The sequence below is a fragment of the Papio anubis genome, chromosome 14, assembly GCF_008728515.1.
Source record: "Papio anubis isolate 15944 chromosome 14, Panubis1.0, whole genome shotgun sequence".
NCBI classification, from domain to species: Eukaryota; Metazoa; Chordata; class Mammalia; order Primates; family Cercopithecidae; genus Papio; species Papio anubis.
The window spans coordinates 89,863,071-89,885,722 of NC_044989.1; the positions used below are offsets into that span (position 1 = coordinate 89,863,071).

Genomic DNA, 22,652 nt, shown 5'->3' on the forward strand with positions numbered 1-22,652 from the left:
GCATACATTGCTATAGGATTTAAAAAGCCTTATATTTATGCATTGGTCCTACCTTTACACTTCATTTCATGTTGATCAACGAGTAATATAACTTTCTTACAATTGCAGCAAAGCAAGACATCGTCTGAGGCTATTTGAGATGACTGAACTATGTCATCAAGGTCATCCCTAGAATGTATTTGGTTTTTCACCTAGAAAATAAACAACACTGTTTCAAAATGTCCCCAGAATATTTATAGCATATACTAAATGTACAGAAGTGGGAATTACCCATCTGTTTATATGAGCACAAACACAGGTGCTTGTTCTGTACTTTTTTTTAAAAGAAATTTCCTTTATGTTGACTCTAGTTCAGCAGGTCACATGGTCTACGGAAAAATTAGTTTCCCAGTTCCTATGCCATTCAGAAAACTGACAGAGAGACTTGGGTTAATTAAGGAACAAAGATTAAGAAAATGTCTTCCTGAGCTTGAATTATCTTAATGGCAAAAAGAATCTGTTTCTACATACAATTTTGTATTTAGATAACCCCATTTTACACAAGAGATTTTCATAAGTAAAAAATTCAAATGGATCAAATAATTGGTGAAGAGAAAAACCAGAGTAGCAGCAAGTGACCCTCTAAGTCTTTTTGAAGTTGAACTTTCTCCAAAGCCAGGGACTCTACTTTACTTGTAATATGCTTACCTCATTCTTAAATCTTTGCATATATCACTTAATTCCACTTTTAGACATATAGCTGATGTTCTGTCACCATGTGGTGGAGAATAATGCACATTTTCTAATTCAAGTTTTATGCTTTCATACTTACTTGCACTACAGTTGTCATATAACGGCTTCTGGAACACATTCTATATTGGTTTTGTACTGTTGTGTTTGTAACAACAGAAACACCATGATCTTTTTTTTTTCTTAAATCACAGGCTTCATTTCTTTGGAGCAAGTAAGTCACATATCTAAAAGGCTTTTTGAATCACTAAATTGAGGCATATGTCTGATGTTTACTTTCCAATTAGTGGTATTTTGGGATGGTTTTTTTTTTTCGGTCATTTGCCTAACAACCTATTTGTGTTCTTTTATTTCAACCATAACTACTTCTGGGTTTCTTGCCTTCGTACTTTCTGTATCATTATAAAATTTTTCCTTGTTTGGGTTAAAAACATGTTCAGTATCTGGTTTGTTGTCATTTTCACAGTCTATACTTTGTTTCCACTTAAATAAAGCTGGGGTGATTGGCAAGCATATTCTGGGGACCCAGAGTACGAATGAGATAGAAAGGCATTTTTGAGACTGGGTTATTTTTGTTCAGGAAATATCTGGACTACTACAGAGATAGACATGCCAGATGCATCACTTTCCTGACAATCAGGTGAATCATTTGTCAAATTAGAGGGTATTTTCTTAAGTTTGTTCTTCCTGTGGAGTTATTAGGTAGTTGCTCTTCCTCAATACAAGCAGTTTTGTAATTTTCACAAATTTCACCGAAACTCTGCTTTATTTGTGATGAATTTTAAAGTTTTCTTTACCCTAATTTGTCTTGTTTGATCCACATTTTCTCATACTTTTGCACACAAGTAAGTCCTGCATATATAAAGAGGTCATTTCTATCACAATACTTTTTCAACTAGTTGTTCAGACAATTTTTGCACATGCAAAAGTGGAAGATAAATTTGCTAGTTTTGTTTCTCAGATGTCTTTTCTGTCAGAGTACATGTTTTAAAAATAACTTTATCTTTAAATAATCAAGTGTAAAAACAGAAAAATTAAAAAATAATTAAAGTTTAATATTAATCTTTTTAATCTATGTTTACCTACTCCCAAATCACTGGATTGTAACTAAGAAGTGAAAAATAATTTGCATTAACCTAAAATAGGTGCAAAAACATAAACCCTGAAACTTTAATTTGTCACTGTTTGTTTGGACTAAACTTGACTAATTCATTATGTGTTAAATTTCCCAAAAATGAATTAGGAGATGACTTGTGGTACTATAAAGGCACCATCACTTTAAAAGATTTTATCACTATACCTACAGTGTACACTCGAGTGCTTTTGCCAAAGATTACTAACTAGTGATCAGGCAAACTTTAAATTATTAGGAGCCAAAATCAACACCAGTCAGTAAAAAAAGCAAATTCTTACATTTTAATGCAAATTATATATTGTAATATGATTGACAGTGTTATATACTTATATAGATTACAGGCTTAAGTTCTAAGGTGTACTAATGACAGTGGATTTAATAAATTTAATAATATTTACAGATTTTCTATATTGAAATACATTAGGCAGTTATTGTTTGTACCCTAATACCAAAGGTGCCATTCTGCAAGGTATAATTCTCTTGATAGCCAGTTGGGTTGATTTAATGACCCATTCTCTCCCCGAATATAGAAACTGAAGTCAGAGATCCAAAGGGAAAATTAATTCTTAACTTTGGTATTAGTGACTGGCAATAAAAAAAAACTGCAAAGTTTGAGCCACTAGCAATAATTACTCCTTTAATCTGAATCCAATACAGTTATCGTCACTGTTAAATTGTTTATAATTTCTATTGCTTAAAACTGTAATTCAATATTTGATGTTACCTTCTTTAATATAATAGGAAGCTATAAAAATAGAAGTGCAAACAATATCAGGAAGTTTTTAACTCAATTCCAAGGGTAAAGATTAGATATACGTTACTATCGATTCCAACACTAAGTTTTATAACTAGTTAAATGTTTTTAAAATGAAATATTAAATTATAATCAACTGATACTAAAAGGTTAATCCACAGGTAAATTCATTTCAAATATGCTGTATTACCAAAGCAAGGAAAACAAGATTAAACCAGAAATTTGATTTTAAATTTTTACATACCCGTGGCTGGTTATTTTCATAGTCTTCAAGCCTCTTTTGCTCTCCCTCTGATGCCATTTCTAAGTCTTGTTCTGCTAAAAAAAAAAATAGATATTTAGTTAAAACGAGCTACACAGAACAGTTAGATAAAAGTCACAGTTGGCCGGGCGCAGTGGCTCATGCCTGTAATCCCAACACTTTGGGAGGCTGAGGCGGGCGGATCACGAGGTCAGGAGATCGAGACCATCCTGGCTAAAAAGGTGAAACCCCGTCTCTACTAAAAATACGAAAAATTAGCCGGGCGTGCTGGCGCGTGCCTGGAGTCCCAGCTGCTCGGGAGGCTGAGGCAGGAGAATGGCTGAACCCGGGAGGCGGAGCTTGCAGTGAGCCGAGATTTCGCCACCGCACCTCCAGCCTGGTGGGCAGAGCCAGACTCCGTCTAAAAAAAAAAAAAAAAAAATCCATAGTCTTTCAAAAACCAGAAAATAAAAGTGTTTAAACGAAGCTTAATCTTTAGTATAATATTTACTTCTTTAAGAAATGCTTTTAATCCTCCAAAACTTCAGCAAACTACTTGGGGAGGCACGGATGTCACCAGGTTCAAGCCATGCAAACATGGTCAAAGATTCACTCACAAATTTATCCACCCAACATCAATAAACAAAACCATCAGAAATAAAACAAAATGTAAAAATCCAATAGAAACAGATGAAGTAATAGCACACTGTTCTTTACTTCACAATAGTACCTTATAACAGCACATTGAGTCTGTTGTTCATTATTAATCATTTCCAAAATGATTGCTACTGTTTACACTTTTATCAACGTGCAGTCTCTTCTTTATATCTAAAATATTTTCCTCAACTATTCTGACACATTTCTTTCATAATTTAAGACTTAGCTACATGAAGTCTTCCTTGACTCTGGCCATCTTTCCTCAGATAAACGGTTTTATTTAATACAGGTTTTATAAAATATGTAGTTAAGGTTTCAAAAGCGAGATCATGTCTCAATAGAAGAGTGTATCTATTCCAATGTAAACATGTTGACTGATAACAAGAAAAATGATCCTTATAAAGAATAGCACATCATGAGCCTGAGAGAGTAAGTGTCAAAGCTGATGGGAGGATGCTATGGCCTATCTTTAATGCAATACATCAGATTCAATTATACCATTATACTACAAGCATTTATCATGTTCAACTATTTTTCCTATTATTTAGGGAGTACAAAGTTGTGAGGACACTTCCAATAAATATACAATTTATTTCTCATCAGAGAAACTGTTTGAAATTAATCAGCTTAGATAGACAGTTGTAGAATAAAAATTAATAAAACTATTCATTTTTTTTCATTCCTAGGTGGGCTACTGCTATGTCTGCATTGCTTGTATCCTGCAGTTTGGCCCTGTCAAGAAGTTTCTGAATCCACTCATACAAGAAGATATATAAACCACATCAACAATAGTGTATAGGCTGGGTGAGGTGGCTCGCACCTGTAATCCCAGCACTTTAGGAGGCTGAAGTGGGTGGATCACAAGGTCAGGAGTTCGAGACCAGCCTGACTAACATGGTGAAACCCCATCTCTACTAAAAATACAAAAATTAGCTGGGCATGATGTCATGTGCCTGTAATCCCAACTACTCAGGAGGCTGAGGCAGGAGAATCGCTTGAACCTGGAAGGTGGAGGTTGCAGTAAGCCGAGATTGTAACATTGCACTCCAGGCTGGGAGACAGAGCAAGACTCCATCTCAAAACAAACAAACAAACAAACAAACAAAAAAAAAATTCCAAAACAACAACAAGAAAGTATATAATAAGCTTTCAATGTGAAAAATAATTGTCAAAAATGAAAAATTTCCATGGACATTAAGAACTTTTTGTACTTCAAAATCAGTGCAATGTTCACTGAATATATTGGTTTTGTTATTCAAAGAATGAATGCTATAACTTTTTGTTTCTCAAGTTGGTTTGATCTGATATACCATGCTAATCTCTAAGGCACATTCATGGAACCGTGATCTTATTTTAAAATAAGGTTCTTAGTAAAATCAGTCAAAGTTCCTTAGTTCAAATAAATTTCATTTGATTAACTAATATCAACACTTCTATGTAACTGTCACAAATTATTCTCACCACTTCTTTCCTCTTTATTTAGCAGTAGTATCTTATATGTATAATTTCTATTTCCTAAATTTTTGTTACTTCCCCTCTGGCTAGAAACATGCTCAGAAATAATAGCAAAATGACACTGTTATGTTACAAACTGCTATCAGATGGCAAACAGGTATATGGAAAGGTGCTCAACATCACTGGTCATCACAGAAATGCAAATCAAAACCACAATGAGGTATCTTCTCACCTCAGTTAAAAAGGCTTTTATCCAAATGGCAGGCATTAAGAAATGCTGGTGAGGATGTGGAGAAAGGGGAACCCTCGTACACCATTGGTGGCATTGTGAATTAGTACAGTCACTATGGGGAACAGTATAGAGTCCGCAAAAAATTAAAAATACAACTACCTACATGATCCAGCAATCCCATTGCTAGGTAACCACTCAAAAGCAAGAAAATCAGTATTATAAAAGAGAAATCTGACCTGACATGTTTATTGCAGCACTTTTCACAATAGCCGTAATTTGGAATCAACATAAATGTACATCAACAGACAAATGGGTTTTAAAAATGTGATACACATACTGCTTAGTCATATGAAAGAATAAGATCCTCTCATTCGCAATGACATGGATGGAACTGGAGGACATTATGTCAAGTAAAATAATCCAGTCACAAAGGATATGAATAGACATTTCTCAAAAGAAGACATGCATACAGCCAACAGACACATGAAAAAATGCTTGTCATCACTGGCCATCAGAGAAATGCAAATCAAAACCACAATGAGATACCATCTCACACCAGTTAGAATGGCAATCATTAAAAAGTCAGGAAACAACAGGTGCTGGAGAGGATGTGGAGAAATAGGAACACTTTTACACTGTTGGTGGGATTGTAAAGTGGTTCAACCATTGTGGAAACCAGTATGGCGATTCCTCAAGGATCTAGAACTAGAAGTACCGTATGACCCAGCCATCCCATTACTGGGTATATACCCAAAGGATTATAAATCATGCTGCTATAAAGACACATGCACACGTATGTTTATTGTGGCACTATTCACAATAGCAAAGACTTGGAATCAACCCAAATGTCCATCAGTGACAGACTGGATTAAGAATATGTGGCACATATACACCATGGAATACTATGCAGCCATAAAAAAGGATGAGTTCGTGTCCTTTGTAGGGACATGGATGCAGCTGGAAACCATCATTCTCAGCAAACTATCACAAGAACAGAAAACCAAACACCGCATGTTCTCACTCATAGGTGGGAATTGAACAATGAGATCACTTGGACTCTGGAAGGGGAACATCACACACCGGGGCCTATTATGGGGAGGGGGGAAGGGGGAGGGATGGCATTGGGAGTTATACCTGATGTAAATGACAAGTTGATGGATGCTGACGAGTTGATGGGTGCAGCACACCAACATGGCATGAGTATACATATGTAAGAAAACTGCACGTTATGCACATGTACCCTATAACTTAAAAGTATAATAAAAAAAAAAAAAGAAGAAGGCTTCACATGTTGTCACTCCTTTGTGGGTGTGAGAAACTTAAAAAATAGAGCTCATGGAGATGAAGAGAAAAATCACCATTACCGCAGTCTAGGAAGGGTGTGGGTGTGGTAGGAAATTAGGATGCTTAATAAGTACAAACTATAGTTAGACACAATGAATAAAATCTAGCACTTTATAAAACAAAAACATGACTACAGTCAGCAATAACTTGTTGTACATTTCAGCAGTACTGAGGAAGTACAAATTAAAAGCATAAAGAAATGGTTAATGCTTGAGGTGATGGATAACCCATTAACCATGATGTCATTATTACATATTGTATGCCTGTATCAAAATATCTCATTTACTCCATAAACATAAACATCTACAATTTACTCATTAAAATTAAAAACAACAAAAAAATAAAGTAACACACATACAAACACACAGTGTACTAATCAGAACATCTGATTGGTTTAATATAATAAGCGTAACAAAATTGACCAGAACCAATAAAAGTTAAAACCAAATATGTTATCAAACAAAACATTTCATTAGATAAAAGCCATAATTTGAACTGACTTTTAAAGCAAAACAAATATTTTAGAGTACCAAAATAGATCTCTTTAAATAGCTAAAAACCATTGAAATTCCAAATTGGAAACTTCAGAGTATCAAAATGTAAAAGTAGAAACATCTGAATAAAATCTTGTATTTCAAAGCCAGGCCCGGTGGCTAATGCCTGTAATCCCAGCACTATGGGAGGGTGAGGCGGGAGAATCACCTGAGGTCAGGAGTTCAAGACTAGCCTGACCAACATGGAGAAACCCTGTCTCTACTAAAAATACAAAATTAGCCAGGCATGGTGGTGCATGCCTGTAATCCCAGCTACTTGGGAGCCTGAGGCAGGATAATCACTTGAACCAGGAAGGTGGAGGTTGCAGTGAGCTGAGATTGAGCCATTGCACTCCAGCCTGGGCAACAAGAACAAAGCTCTGTCTAACAACAACAACAACAACAACAACAACAACAAACAAAACAAAACAAAACAAAAAAAAACCTTATATTTTTAAAAAATGTATTTTCCTTATGCATGCAAATCTCATTTTTGAAAACCTAAATAAAAATGATAACAGCTGCATTATTTAGATGAAATCCTGAAACAATATATAAAAGTGAAATAATTGAGAATAGAAAGACTATGAGCATTACAAATCGATTAATGTGCATCTTTCCACAGTTAAATCTGCATTACAAAGTTTACCTGGTGTGGATGTTTGTACATCCTTCATTTTGGTGGCTGCATTCAGAACAGAATCTTTATTTTCAATTGTAGCCTGAATGGTTTTAAAACAAAATGATTAGCACATGATGTATATTGTATAGTATATACAGTTAATACAAATGTAAGAGCAATTACCTTCAAGGTGGGCAGATTCTCAGGATACTCTAACAAGCAAAAAAAGTATATAATCAATCATACGTAAATGTGGTAAGGCCAACCATACATTCATAGAGTGTTAGCATCAAACTCAATACTCTTGCCTGTATTAGTGTAGGGTTTCATGTTTTTCTAGTTTGTTTCTTTGAGACAGTAACATGACAGAAATGCACTAAAGAAATTAGGAGGCCGGGCGCGGTGGCTCAAGCCTGTAATCCCAGCACTTTGGGAGGCCGAGGCGGGTGGATCACGAGGTCAGGAGATCGAGACCATCCTGGCTAACATGGTGAAACCCCGTCTCTACTAAAAATACAAAAAACTAGCCGGGCGTGGTGGCGGGCGCCTGTAGTCCCAGCTACTCGGAGGCTGAGGCGGGAGAATGGCGTGAACCCGGGAGGCGGAGCTTGCAGTGAGCCGAGATCGCGCCACTGCACTCCAGCCTGGGCGACAGAGCGAGACTCCGTCTCAAAAAAAAAAAAAAAAAAAGAAATTAGGAATACAGGCTTCAAAAAACATACTGTTACAAGTTAAAAAGTGAAATTATGCACCACATCTATTACTAAAAAATAAGTATTAATGTGGATATGTTGACTAACAAGGAGAAATGTGATCTAAAATCAGAGGAGCACCTTGTAACCCTAGAAATATATGTAAAAGTTGGTGCTAACTGTGACTGCATGACTTTCATGCAAGACATCAGAAGGATTTATACAATTATACCAAAAATATTCATCATGTTCTTTAACTTGCCCAATAATTGAGAAGGCCCACAATTACAATGACACTTAAGTTGAATGTACACTTCACATTTCTTCAGTGGAAATGTCATGAATTCATCAGTTTGGATATATGTTTGATGAACCTTAGTAGATAATATTCATTATTTATCACACCCATGTGGTGTAATAATCTGCCTATATTTCTTGTATCCTCTAGTTTAGCCTTCAGAAAATTTCTTCATCCACTAATGGCAAGAAGGTATAATATATAAAACCCATCAAAAACTATAATAAATTATACATACTTATACAAAATGGAATTGCTCCAGGCATTATATATTAATGAACTTATATATTTTGAAATCAGGCCAATATACAGTGCAAATAACCATTTTAGGATTCAATTAATACAGTCAACATAATTTTTGTCTCTAAAATTAGTCTGCTCTGGAATATCACTTTATTATAAAGAATATTCACTAAATAGCTATGTTAACAAAAAAAAAACAGCACATTGGAAAAAAGCTAATGTATTCATATTAAATTTTAACTCATTCGAATAACTAATAAAAATATATCTCTGATGTCTGATAGTAATAAACAGGAATAATGAGACACTGTGGTTTATCCCAATTCTAGCACTCCTTCCTGATTCCAGTAGACATTGGAGCACCAAGAAGTCAGATCTTCTGGTATGTAAATATTCCAAATGCATTTGAAGTGAGCTCGCTCAGGTTTCCTCAGCAGAAACCCCAAAATTACCTAACTAACTTCTTCCTTTCCCTCTTTCTTGCCTTGCAATTCCTCTTTCTTGATGAAAATAATTACTACATCAGTGGCCACTTTGCTTCTCATTCTCCAGTGTTTATGGGTTATTATGACAACTTCTTCCCTCTGGTTGTAGCAGAACCATCTGACATCTATAACTTCTATTACTTCTTCTCTTTCTTCTTCCCCTCTCCATAGAAACATGCTCTGAAATAACAGCAAATTTATGCTGTCCCCTGATTCTCTTATGTTTTGGACTGTTTTCCAATGGTTCTTCTACATGATTTCAATGTAGGGAAGTCTATAACCTTGTTACTAAGATCATGGCCAAGGAACAGCAGCATCAAAATCACCTGAGAACTTACTAGAAATGCACAATCTCAGGCCTGCTGAATCAGAAAGTGCATTTTCAATGATCCCCCCGCTGATTTATTCAGGGGTGGGACGTTCTCTTCTATCTTGAGTGCACATAACATTAAATGTGTATTGCCAAACTACCTGTTCCAGATTTCCGACCAGCCATTATTCTTGTGGCAATATTCAAAACAGGAGCTTCCTTTTTAAATATAACCTGAATGGAATAAGAAGCAAAATAGTCAATACATAATATGTGTTTCATAGACTATACAATTAGTAATTCAAAATATAAATTAAAGAGTAACTACCTTCCAGGCTGACTGTTTTTGAGGAGACACTGAAAAGCAAAAGAAATATATAATCCATCATATGTAAATATGATAAAGTTATCCGTACATTCATGCAGTGTTAGCATCAAGCTGTATCCTCCCGCCTGTACTAGCATCGGATTTGATGTTTTATAGTTCGTGTCTGTGGGACAGGAACATGAAGAAATACACTAAAAAAAATAGGAATACAGGCTTCCAGAAAATATACAGTCACAAATTACAAAGACATATTATGGGTCATGTGTGTATTACTGAAATAAAAAGCATTGACATGAATGTGGATATGCCGAATGATGAAAAGAAATATGATCTAAGATCAGAGGAGCAACTCATACACCCAGGAATCAATGTCAAAGAAGGTAGTAAATGCTACTGCATGTTTCTCATGCAAAACATCAGAAGGATTTATACCGTTATACTACTAATATTCATCATGATCTTTAACTTGCCTGATAATTGAGCAGGTACATGATGACAATGACACTTCTGTAGAATGTACACTTCACAAGTCCTCAGTGGAAGTGTCCCAGGTTCATCAGCATGGATATAGGTTTGGAAAATCCTAGTGTATAATATTCTTTATTTCTCAAACCCATGTCGTGTAATAATGTGCCTACATTTGTTGTGTCCTCTAGTTTAGGCTGGGAAGATCATGTCCAAGACCAGCAGCATCAGCATCACCCGAGAACTTACTACAAATGAAGAATCTCAGGCCTGCTGAGTCAGAATGTGCAGCATCAATGAGTCCCTCGCTGATTTATTTGGGGAAGAGAAGTTCTTTTCTGTCTTGACTGAACATGACGTTAAATGTGTTTTGCAAAATTACCTGTCCCAGATTGTTGTCCATCCTTTATTTCTGTGGCTGTATTCGAAACAGAATCTTCCTTGTCACTTATCGCCTGAATGGAATTTGAAACAAAATAATCAATAAATAAAATATGTTTCATAGACTATACATTTACTAGCTCAAAATATAAATGAGATTTTAATCACCTTCAAGGCTTTTTTTTTCTGAGAAGACACTGAAAAGCAAAAGGGATACACAATCACTCATATGTACATATGATAAAGTTATCCATACATAATGCAGTGTTAGCATCAAGCCGTATCTTCCTGCCTGCATTAGTGTAGGCTTTGATGTTTTCTCCTTTGTGTCTGGGGATTGGAACATGACAGAAATACACTTAAAAAAAGGAATACAGGCTTCACGAAATATACCTTTGCAATTTCAAACACGGTATGATTAGTCGTATGTCTAAAATTAAAATAAAACCATGTTAATATCAATACAGATATGCCAAGTGATGAGCACAAATGTGATCTAAAATCAGTGGAGCAACTCATACACCTGAGAATCAATGTCAAAGCAGGTAGTACATGATCCCGCATGTCTTTCATGCAAGAAACCAGAAGGATTTACATAATTATACTACAAACATTCATCATGCTCTTTAACTTGCCCAATAACTGAGATGATACACAATTACAATGACACTTCAGTTCAATGTACACTTCACCTCTCTTCAGTGGAAGTGTCCTACATTGATCAGCTTGGATATATGTTTGCTAAAATCTAGTAGATAATATTCATTATTTCTCACACCCGTGAGGTGTAATAATTTGACTAAATTTCTTGTATTTGCTAGTTGAGACTTCCAAAAGTTTCTTCATCCACTCATGGCAACAAAGGATAATATATTAGCCTCAATAAAAATATCATCAATTATCAATCTTGACATACTTCTACAAAGTAAAACTGCTACAAGCATTAGATGTTAGTAAATTTTACATTAGGAATCACTCTAATATTCATTGAAAATGACCATTTTAGGAGTTAATTAGATTTCAACATAATTTTTGCTTCTAAAATAGTCTTCTTGAGAGTATCATGGTATTCTGTAAAGAGGTTTCATTAAATAGCTATTTTATCCAAGAGTTAGCTCCTTGAACAAGGAAGGCAATGTATTCATATTCAAGTTTATCTCATTTTTTATAACTAAAATCAACAAAACGTGTATCTCTGATGCCGAATAGTAACAAAGAAGAGTAAGGAGTCACTGTGATTTATCCCAATTCTAGCATTGTTTCCCGCTCCAGTAGTTCCTGCAGCAGCGAAAATCAAATCTTCTTTTATACAAATATTGAAAATGCATCTGTAGTGAGTTCACACAGGTTTCCTCAGCAGAAAATCCAAAATTACATAAATAACTTCTTATTTTCCCTCCTTCCAGCCTCACAATCCCTCTTCCTTGAGGAAAATAATTGCTACATCAGTGGTCTGGTTAGTTCTCATTCTACAGTGTTTATGGGGTATTTGGATCACTTTTCCCTCTGTTTATAGCAATACGATCTGATGCTTATAATATCTGTTACTTCATCTCTTTCACCTTCCCCTCTTGATGGAAACATGCAGTAGAATTAAAGCAAAATTATTCTGTCCCCTGAACCCCTTATGTGTTGAACTGCTCTCCAATGGTTCTTCTTCCCAATTTCAATGTAGGGCAGTCTATAATCTTACTACTCAGATCATGGCCAAGGACCAGCAGCATCAGGGTCACCTGAGTACTTATTAAAATGAAGACTCTCCAGTGTGCTGAATCAGAACGTGCAGCTTTGATGAACTCCCCACTGATTTATTTGGGGAAGTGAATTTCTCTTCTCTCTTGATTGAATATCACATTAAATGTGTATTGTAAAATTACCTGTCCCGGATATTTGTCCATCCTTTATTTCTGTCGTTATATTTGAAACAGAATCTTTCTTGTCACTTGTAGCCTGAATGGGATTTGAAACAAAATAATCAATACATAGAGTATATTTCATAAACTATACAGTTAATAGTTCAAAATGCAAACGAGATTTTAATTACCTTCCAGGCCGGTTGTTTCTGAGAAGACACTGAAAAGCAAAAGGGATATATAATCAGTCACATGTACATATGATAAAGTTATTCAAACATTCATGCAGTGTTAGCATCAAGCTGCATCTTCCTGCCCGTCTTAGTGAAGCCTTTGATGTTTTATATTTTGTATCTTGGGACAGGAACACGACAGAAATACACTAAAGAAAACAAGAATACAGGTTTCACGAAATATACACTAATCATTTCAAACATATTACGATCTGTCATATGACTAAAACTAAAATAAAACAGTGTCAGTTTCAATAAAGATATGTCAAGTGATGAGGACAAATGTGGTCTAAAATCAGAGAAGCAACTCAATCACCTGGGAACCAATGTCAAAGGAGGTGGTACATGCACCCGCATGTCTTTCATGCAAGATACCTGAATGATGTAGACCATTGTACTGCAAACATTCATCATGCTCTTACTGTAAAATCTATACTTCATCTCTTTCTCCTTCCACCCTTAGTGAAAACATGCTGGAGAATTAAAACAAAATTATGCTGTCCCCTGAGCCCCTTATGTCTTGACCTGCTCTCCATATTTCTTCTTCCCAATTTCAACATGGGGAAATATATAATCTTACTGCAAAGATCATGTCCAAGACCAGCAGCATCAGTGTCACCCGAGAACTTATTACATATGAAGAATCTCAGGCCTGCTGAATCAGAATGTGCAGCATCGATGAGTCCCCCGCTGATTTATTCGGGGGAAGAGAAGTTATTTTCTATCTGGACTGAACATGACATTAAATGTGTTTTGCAAAATTACCTGTCCCAGATTCTTGTCCATACTTTATGTCTGTGGCTATATTCGAAACAGAATCTTCCTTGTCACTTGTAGCCTGAATGGAATTTGAAACAAAATAATCAATAAAAAAGTATATTTCATAAACTATACAGTTAATAGTTCAAAGTATAAAAGACAGTTTAATTACCTTCAAGGGTGGTTGTTTCTGGGAAGACACTGAAAAGCAAAAGGGATACATAATCACTCACATGTACATATGATAATATTATTCATACACTCATGAAGTGTTAGCATCAAGCTGTATCCTCCTGCCTGTATTAGTGTAGGCTTTGATGTTTTCTACTTTGTGTATGGAGACTGGAACACGACAGAAATAGATTGAAAAAAAAAGGAATACAAGCTTCACGAAATATACCCTTACAACTGCAAACTTGGTATGATTTGTTCTACGTCTAAAACTAAAATAAAACAAAGTTAATATCAATGTGGATATGCCGAGTGATGAGGACAAATGTGATCTAAAATCAGAGCAGCAATTCATACACCTGAGAATCAATGTCAAAGCAGGTGGTACATGATCACACATGTTTTCCATGCAATACATCAGAAGGATTTACACTATTATACTACAAACATTCATCACGTTCTTTAACTTGCCTGATAACTGAGAAGGTACACAATTACAATGACATTTCAGTTGAACATACACTTCACATCTCTTAAGTGGAAGTGTCCTAAGTTGATCACCATGGATATATGATTCCTGAATTCGAGTAAATAATATTCATTATTTCTTACACCCATGTGATGCAATAATTTGCCTAAGTTTCTTGTATTCTCTAGTTTAGCCTTTCGAACATTTCTTCATCCACTCATGGCAACAAAGTATAATACATAAACCTCAATTAAAAGCATCCTCAATTATATTAATTTTGACATACTTCTACTAAATAAAACTGCTACAAGCACTGGATATTAATAAGTTTTTCCATTCTGAAATCACACCAATATTCATTGAAAATGACCAAGTAGTCAGTTTACCAATTCCACATTACTTATGTTTCTAAAACAGTCTTGTTAGGAGTATCATGCTATTCTCTAAAGAATATTAATTAAATAGCGATTCTATCCAAGACTTTGCTCTTTGATCAAAGAAGCAAATGTATTCACGTTCAACTTTATCCAATTTTTACAACTAAAATCAACAAAACATGTAAGTCTCATGCCTAATAGTAACAAAGAGCAGTAATTAGTCAATGTGGTTTACACCAATTCTAGCATTCTTTCCTGCATCCTGTAGTTCCTGGTGTTTCCAAAATCAAATTTTCTTTATGCAAATATGTCAAATGCCTCTGAAGTGAGTTCACTCAGGTTTCCTCAGCAGAAAACCCAAAATTACATAAATAACTCCTTCTTTTCCCTCCTTCCTGCCTCACAATCCCTCTTCCTTGAGAAAACTAATTGCTACATCAGTGGACTCATTAGTTCTTGTTCTACACTGTGTACAAGTTATTACGATCACTTTACTGTCTGTTTTCAGCAGTACGATGTGAATGTAAAATCTATACTTCATCTCTTTCTCCTTCTACCTTTGGTAAAAACATGCTGTAGAATTAAGGCAAAATTATTCTGTCCCCTAAGCCCCTTATGTCTTGACCTGCTCTCCAAGGTATCTTCTTCCCAATTTCAATGTGGGTAAGTCTATAATCTTATTGTGAAGATCATGTCTAAGACCAGTAGCATCAGCATCACCCAAGAACTTATTACAACGGAGAAATGTCAGGCCTGCTGATTCAGAATGTACATCTTCAACGAGTCCCCCGCTATTAATTCAGGGAAGAGAAGTTCTTCTACATTTGGACTGAACATGACACTAAATGTGTTCTGTAAAATTACCTGTACCAGATTTTTGTCCATCCTTTATTTCTGTGGCTATATTCGAAACAGAATCTTTCTTGTCACTTGTAGCCTGAATGGAATTTGAATCAAAATAATCAATAAATAATGCATATTTCATAGACTCTACAGTTACTAGTTCAAAATATAAATGAAAATTTAATTACTTTCAAGGCTGGTGGTTTCTGAGAAGACACTGAAAAGCAAAAGGGATACATAATCACTCATACGTAAATATAATAAAGTTATGTATACACGTGTACAGTGTTAACACCAAGCTGTATCCTCCTGCCTGTACTAGTGTAGGCTTTGATGTTTTCTACTTTGTGTCTGGGGACTGGAACATAAAAGAAATACACTGACAAAAGGGAATATAGACTTCATGAAATATACCCTTACAATTGCAAACACGGTATGATTTGTCATATGTCTAAAACTAAAATAAAACCGTGTCAATATCGATGTGGATATGCTGAGTGATGAGGAGAAATGTGACCTAAATCAGTGGAGCAACTCATACACCTGAGAATCAATGTCAAAGCAGGGGGTACACGATCCCGCATGTCTTTCATGCAGGAAATCAGAAGGATTTATATAATTATACTACAAACATTCATCACGCTCTTTAACTCATCCGATAACTAGGAAGGTACACAATTACAATGACACTTCACATCTCTTCAGTGGAAGTGTCCTAAATTGATCAGCTTGGATATATGTTTGTTGAAACCTAGTTGATAATATTCATTATTTCTCACTCCCGTGTGGTGAAATAATTTGGCTAACTTTCTTGTATCTGCTAGTTTAGCCTTCTGAAATTTTCTTCAAACATTCACGGTAACAAAAAATAATATATTAGCCTCAATAAAAAGATCATGAATTACCAATTTTGACATACTTCTACAAAGTTACACTGTTACCAGCATTAGATATTAATAAAATTTACATTCAGAAATCACTCCAATATTCATTGTAAATGACCATTTTAGGAGTTAATTTGAATTCAACATAATTTTTGTTACTAAAATAGTCTTGTGGGGAATATCACACTATTCTCTAAAGGAGTTTCACTGAGTAGCTATTTTATCCAAGAGTTAGCTCCTAGAACAACGAAAGCAATGTATTCATATTCAAGTTTATCTCATTTTTATAAGTAAAATCAACAAAACATGTATCTCTGATGCCTAATAGTAACAAAGAGGAATAACGAGTCACTGTGGTTTATCCCAATTCTAGCACTGTTCCCTGCGTCCAGTAGTTCCTGGAGCTGCCAAAATCAAATATTCTTTTATGTAAATATTCCAAATGTATCTGAAGTGAGTTCACTCAGGTTTCCTGGGCGGAAACCCCAAACTTTCATAAATAACCTCATCTTTTCCCTACTTCCTGCCTCACAATTCCTCTTCCTTGAGCAAAATAATTGCTACATCATTGGTCTTGTTAGTTCTCATTCTACAGTGTTTTTGGGGTATTAGGATCACTTTGCCTCTGTTCATATGTCTGATCTGATGTCTATAATATCTGGCCACTTCATCTTTCTCCTTCCCTCTTGGTGAAACATGCTATAAATTAAAGGAAAATGATGCTGTCTCCTGAGCCTGTTATGTATTTAAACAGCTTTCCCAACTGGTTCTTCTTCCCAATAAAATAAGGGAAGTCTACCAAATCTTAATTACTCGAATCACGACCAAAGACCAGCAGCATTAAGCTAACCCAAGAACTTATTACAAAAGAAGAATCTCAGGTGTGCTGAAACAAACGTGAACCGGCCGAACCCACGCTCACTTATTTGGGGAAGAGAAGTTCTCTTCTATCTTGATTGAACCTGATATTATATCGTATTACCATTACCTGTTCAGATATTTGTGCATCCTTTATTTCTGTGGTTATATTTAAAACAGAATCTTCCCTTGTCCTTGTAGCCTGAATGGAATTTGACAAAATAATCAATACATAAAGTACAGTTCATAGACTGCATACACAGTTACTAGTTCAAAATATAAATGAGAGTTTAATTACCTTCCATTTCAGTTTGTTTCTGAGAAGACACTAAAGAAAAGCAAAGGGACCTCACTCCTTATGTACATGAATAATATTCATACATTCATGAGGTGTTAGCATCGGCTATCCTGCCTGTATTAGATGTAGGATTTGATGTTTTCTGCTTTGAAATACACTGAAGAAAGAATACAGGCTTCCTGAAATATACCTTACTATTTCAAACATGGTATGATTGATCATAAATACAAAACTAAAATAAAACGGGTCTATATCATTATGGATATGCTAGTATGATGAGAGAAATATGATGTAAATCAGTGCAGCAATTCATACACCACCGAGAATCAGTGTTAAAGCAGGTGGTACATGCTGCATGTCTTCAGGCAGAAAGCAGAAGGATTTACACTATTATACTACAAACATTCATCATGCTCTTTAACGCCTGATGACGAACTTGCACAATTACAATGACACTTTGTAGATTTGAATGGACATCTCACGCGCTTTAAAGTTTAGGTGACCTAAATTGATCAGCTTGGATATGTTTTCAAGAATCAGAGTAAATAATATTCATTATTTCTCACACCGTGTGGTGTCCTAATTGGCCCTAAGTTTCTTGCCATTCTCTGGTTGTAGCTTCTGAACATTTTCTTCATCCTCATGATAACAAAAATTATAATATATATAAAACCTCAATAAAGAGCATAATCAATTATTAATTTTGACATACTTCTACTAAATAAAACTTCTACAAGCATTGGATATTAGTAAGCTTTTCCATTCAGAAATCACGCCAACATTCATTGAAAATGACCATTTTTAGGGTCAGTTGATGAATTCAACAGTATTTTTGTTTCTAAAATAGTCTTGCTAGGAGTATCATGCTATTCCCTAAAGAATATTCATTAAATTGCGATTTTATCCAAGAGTTACCTCTTTGATCAAAGAAGCCAATGGATTCATATTCAAGCGTATCTCATTTTTAAAACTAAAGTCAACGAAACATGTAAGTCTGAGGCCTAATAGTAACAAAGAGGAGTAATTAGTCATTGTGGTTTATCCTAATTCTAGCATTCCTTGCTGCATCCTGTAGTTCCTGGAGCTGCCAAAATAAAATCTTCTTTCTGCAAATATGCTACATGCATCTGAAGTGAATTCACTCAGGTTTTCTGAGCAGAAATCACAAAATTACATAAATAACTTCTTCTTTTCCCTTCTTCCTGCCTCACAATCTCACTTCCTTGGGAAAACTAATTGCTATATCAGTGGTCTGGATACTTCTCGTTCTAGTGTCCACGAGTCATTACGATCAAGTTTCCATCTGTCTTTAGCAGTACAGTGTGATGTTTGTAAAATCTATACTTCATCTCTTTCTCCTCCCACCCTTGGTGAAAACATGCTGTAGAATTAAAGCATAATTATGCAGTCCCCTGAGCCCCATACGTCATGATCTGCTCTCCAATGTTTCTTCTTCCCAATTTCAGTGTGTGGAAGTCTTTAATCTTACTGGGAAGATCATGTCCAAAACCAGCAGCATTGGCGTCACCCGAGAACTTATTACATATGAGGAATCTCGGGCCTGCTGAATCAGAATGTGCAGCATTGAAGAGCCCCACGTTGATTTATTCAAGGAAGAGAAGTTATTTTCTATCTGGACTGAACATGACATTAAATGTGTTTTGCAGAATTACCTGTCCCAGATTCTTGTCCATCCTTTATTTCTGTGGCTGCATTCGAAACAGAAACTTTCTCGTCACTTGTAACCTGAATGGAATTTGAATCAAAATAATCACCAAAAAAGTAGGTTTCATAGACTCTGCAGTTACTAGTTCAAAATATAAATGAAAATGTAATTACTTTAAACGCTGGTGGTTTCTGAGAAGACACTGAAAAGCAAAAGGGATACATAATCACTCGTACGTAAATATGACAAAGTTATCCATACATGCATACAGTTTTAGCATCAACCTGTATCCTCCTGCCTGTATTAGTGTAGGCTTTGATGTTTTCTACTTTGTGTCTGGGGACTGGAACATGACAGAAATACACTGACAAAAGTGAACACAGGCTTCATGAAATATACCCTTACAATTGCAAACTAGGTATGATTTGTCATATCTCTAAAACTAAAATAAAACCGTGTCAATATCAATGTGGATATGCCGAGTGATGAGGACAAATGTGACCTAAATCAGTGGAGCAACTCACACACCTGAGAATCAATGTCAAAGCAGGTGGTACATGATCCCGCATGTCTTTCATGCAGGAAATCAGAAGGATTTATATAATTATACTACAAACATTCATCACGCTCTTCAACTCGTCCGATAACTGGGAAGGCACACAATTACAATGACACTTCACGTCTCTTCAGTGGAAGTGTCCTAAATTGATCAGATTGGATATATGTTTGTTGAAACCTAGTAGATAATATTCATTATTTCTCGCTCCGTGTGGGGTGTAATAATTTAGGAATAAGTGTCTTGTATCTGCTAGTTTAGCCTTCTAGAAGTTCTTCAAAACATTCATTAACAGAAAATAATATATTAGCCTCAATAAAAACATCATGAATTACCAATTTTGACATACGTCTACAAAGCCACATTGTTACCAGCATTAAATACTAATAGAATTTACATTGAGAAATCACTCCAATATTCATTGAAAATGACCATTTTGGAGTTAATTCGAATTCAACATAATTTTTGTTACTAAAATGGTCTTGGTGGGAATATCACACTATTCTCTAAAGATGTCTCACTGAATAGCTATTTTATCCAAGAGTTAGCTCCTTGAACAACAAAGCCAATGTATTTATATTCCAGTTTATCTCAATATTATAAGTAAAATCAACAAAACATGTATCCCTGATGCCTAATAGTAACAAAGAAGAGTAAGGAGTCACTGTGGTTTATCTCAATTGTAGCATTACTTCCTGTTTCCAGTAGTTCCTGGAGCTGCCAAAATCAAATATTCTTTTATGCAAATATTCCAAAAATATCTGAAGGGAGTTCACTCAGGTTTCCTCGGCGGAAACCCCAAAATTTCATAAATAACCTCTTCTTTCCCTACTTCCTGCCTCACAATTCCTCTTCCTTGAGCAAAATAATTGCTACATCATTGATCTTGTTAGTTCTCATTCTACAGTGTTTTTGGGGTATTAGGATTACTTTTGCCTATGTTCATAGCAATACGATCTGATGTCTATAATATCTATTACTTCATCTCTTTCTCCTTCCCCTCTTGATGGAAACATGCTATAGAATTAAAGGAAAATGATGCTGTCTCCTGAGCCTCTTATGCGTTAAACTGCTCCAATGGTTCTTCTTCCCTGTTTCAAAGTAGGGAAGTCTGTAATCTTAGTACTCAGATCACGGCCAAAGACCAGCAGCATGAGGATCACCCGAGAACTTATTACAAAGGAAGAATCTCAGGCGTGCTGAAACAGAACGTGAACCTTCGACGAACCCCACGCTCACTTATTTGGGGAAGAGAAGTTCTCTTCTATCTTGATTGAACCTGATATTATATGCGTATTGCAAAATTACCTGTTCCAGATATTTGTGCATCCTTTATTTCTGTGGTTATATTCGAAACAGAATCTTCCTTGTCACTTGTAGCCTGAATGGAATTTGAAACAAAATAATCAATACATAAAGTACAGTTCATAGACTATACAGTTACTAGTTCAAAATATAAATGAGAGTTTAATTACCTTCAAGGCTGGTTGTTTCTGAGAAGACACTAAAAAGCAAAAGGGACACATAATCACTCATATGTACATAAGATAATGTTATTCATATACATTCATGAGATTATTGTTAGCATCCGGCTGTATCCTCCTGCCTGTATTAGTGTAGGATTTGATGTTTTCTACTTTAGAAATACACTGAAAAAAAGGAATACAGGCTTCATGAAATATACCCTTAATATTTCAAACATGGTATGATTAGTCGTATGTCTAAAACTAAAATAAAACCGTGTCTATATCAATATGGATATGTCGATTGATGAGGAGACACATGATGTAAAATCCTCAGCAATTCACACACCTGAGAAACAATGTCAAAGCAGGTGGTACATGATCGTGCATGTCTTTCAGACAAGAAAGCAAGAGGATTATTACACCATTATACTACAAACATTCATCATGCTCTTTAACTAGCCTGATAACTGAGAACTTACACAATTACAATGACACTTTAGTTGAATGAACATCTCACGTCTTTTAAATGGAAGTGTCCTAAATTGATCAGCTTGGATATATGTTTCCAGAATTGGAGTAATAATATTCATTATTTCTCACACCCGTGTGGTGTCATAATTTGCCTAAGTTTCTTGTATTCTCTAGTTTAGCCTTCTGAACATTTCTTCATCCACTCATGGCAACAAAGTATAATATATAAACCTCAATAAAGAGCATAATCAATTATTAATTTTGACATACTTCTGCTAAATAAAACTCCTACAAGCATTGGATAGCAGTAAGCTTTTCCATTCAGAAATCACGCCAACATTCATTGAAAATGACCATTTACATCAGCTATAACTCCCAATGCAATCCCTCCCCCCTCCCCCCTCCCCATAATAGGCCCCAGTGTGTGATGTCCCCCTTCCCGAGTCCAAATGATCTCTTTGTTCAGTTCCCACCTATGAGTGAGAACATGCGGTGTTTGGTTTTCTGTTCTTGTGATAGTTTGCTGAGAATGATGGTTTCCAGCTGCATCCATGTCCCTACAAAGGACACAAACTCATCCTTTTTTATGGTTGCATAGTATTCCATGGTGTATATGTGCCACATTTTCTTAATCCAGTCTGTCACTGATGGACATTTGGGTTGATTCCATGTCTTTGCTATTGTGAATAGTGCGGCAATAAACATACGTGTGCATGGGTGCTGACGAGTTGATGGGTGCAGCACAGCAACATGACACAAGTATACATATGTAACAAACCTGCACGTTATGCACATGTACCCTAGAACTTAAAGTATAATAATAATGAAAAATAATAAAAAATAA

General features: G+C 35.5%; 1 protein-coding gene across 1 annotated transcript in view; it reads right to left on the reverse strand.

Annotated features, from left to right (window-relative positions):
* Positions 1–22,652, reverse strand: part of LOC101000208 (ankyrin repeat domain-containing protein 36C-like) — a 133,416-nt gene that overhangs the window by 12,385 nt on the left and 98,379 nt on the right. The window contains exons 35-50 of the mRNA XM_031655343.1: positions 21,347–21,375; positions 21,180–21,252; positions 15,798–15,826; positions 15,631–15,703; positions 13,922–13,950; positions 13,756–13,828; positions 12,949–12,977; positions 12,782–12,854; positions 11,073–11,101; positions 10,906–10,978; positions 10,059–10,087; positions 9,892–9,964; positions 7,886–7,914; positions 7,730–7,802; positions 2,863–2,936; positions 53–191 (exon numbers count right to left, since the gene is read on the reverse strand). Coding sequence (XP_031511203.1) covers positions 53–191; positions 2,863–2,936; positions 7,730–7,802; positions 7,886–7,914; positions 9,892–9,964; positions 10,059–10,087; positions 10,906–10,978; positions 11,073–11,101; positions 12,782–12,854; positions 12,949–12,977; positions 13,756–13,828; positions 13,922–13,950; positions 15,631–15,703; positions 15,798–15,826; positions 21,180–21,252; positions 21,347–21,375 — 927 coding nt within the window. The remainder of the gene's footprint in view (positions 1–52; positions 192–2,862; positions 2,937–7,729; positions 7,803–7,885; positions 7,915–9,891; positions 9,965–10,058; positions 10,088–10,905; positions 10,979–11,072; positions 11,102–12,781; positions 12,855–12,948; positions 12,978–13,755; positions 13,829–13,921; positions 13,951–15,630; positions 15,704–15,797; positions 15,827–21,179; positions 21,253–21,346; positions 21,376–22,652) is intronic.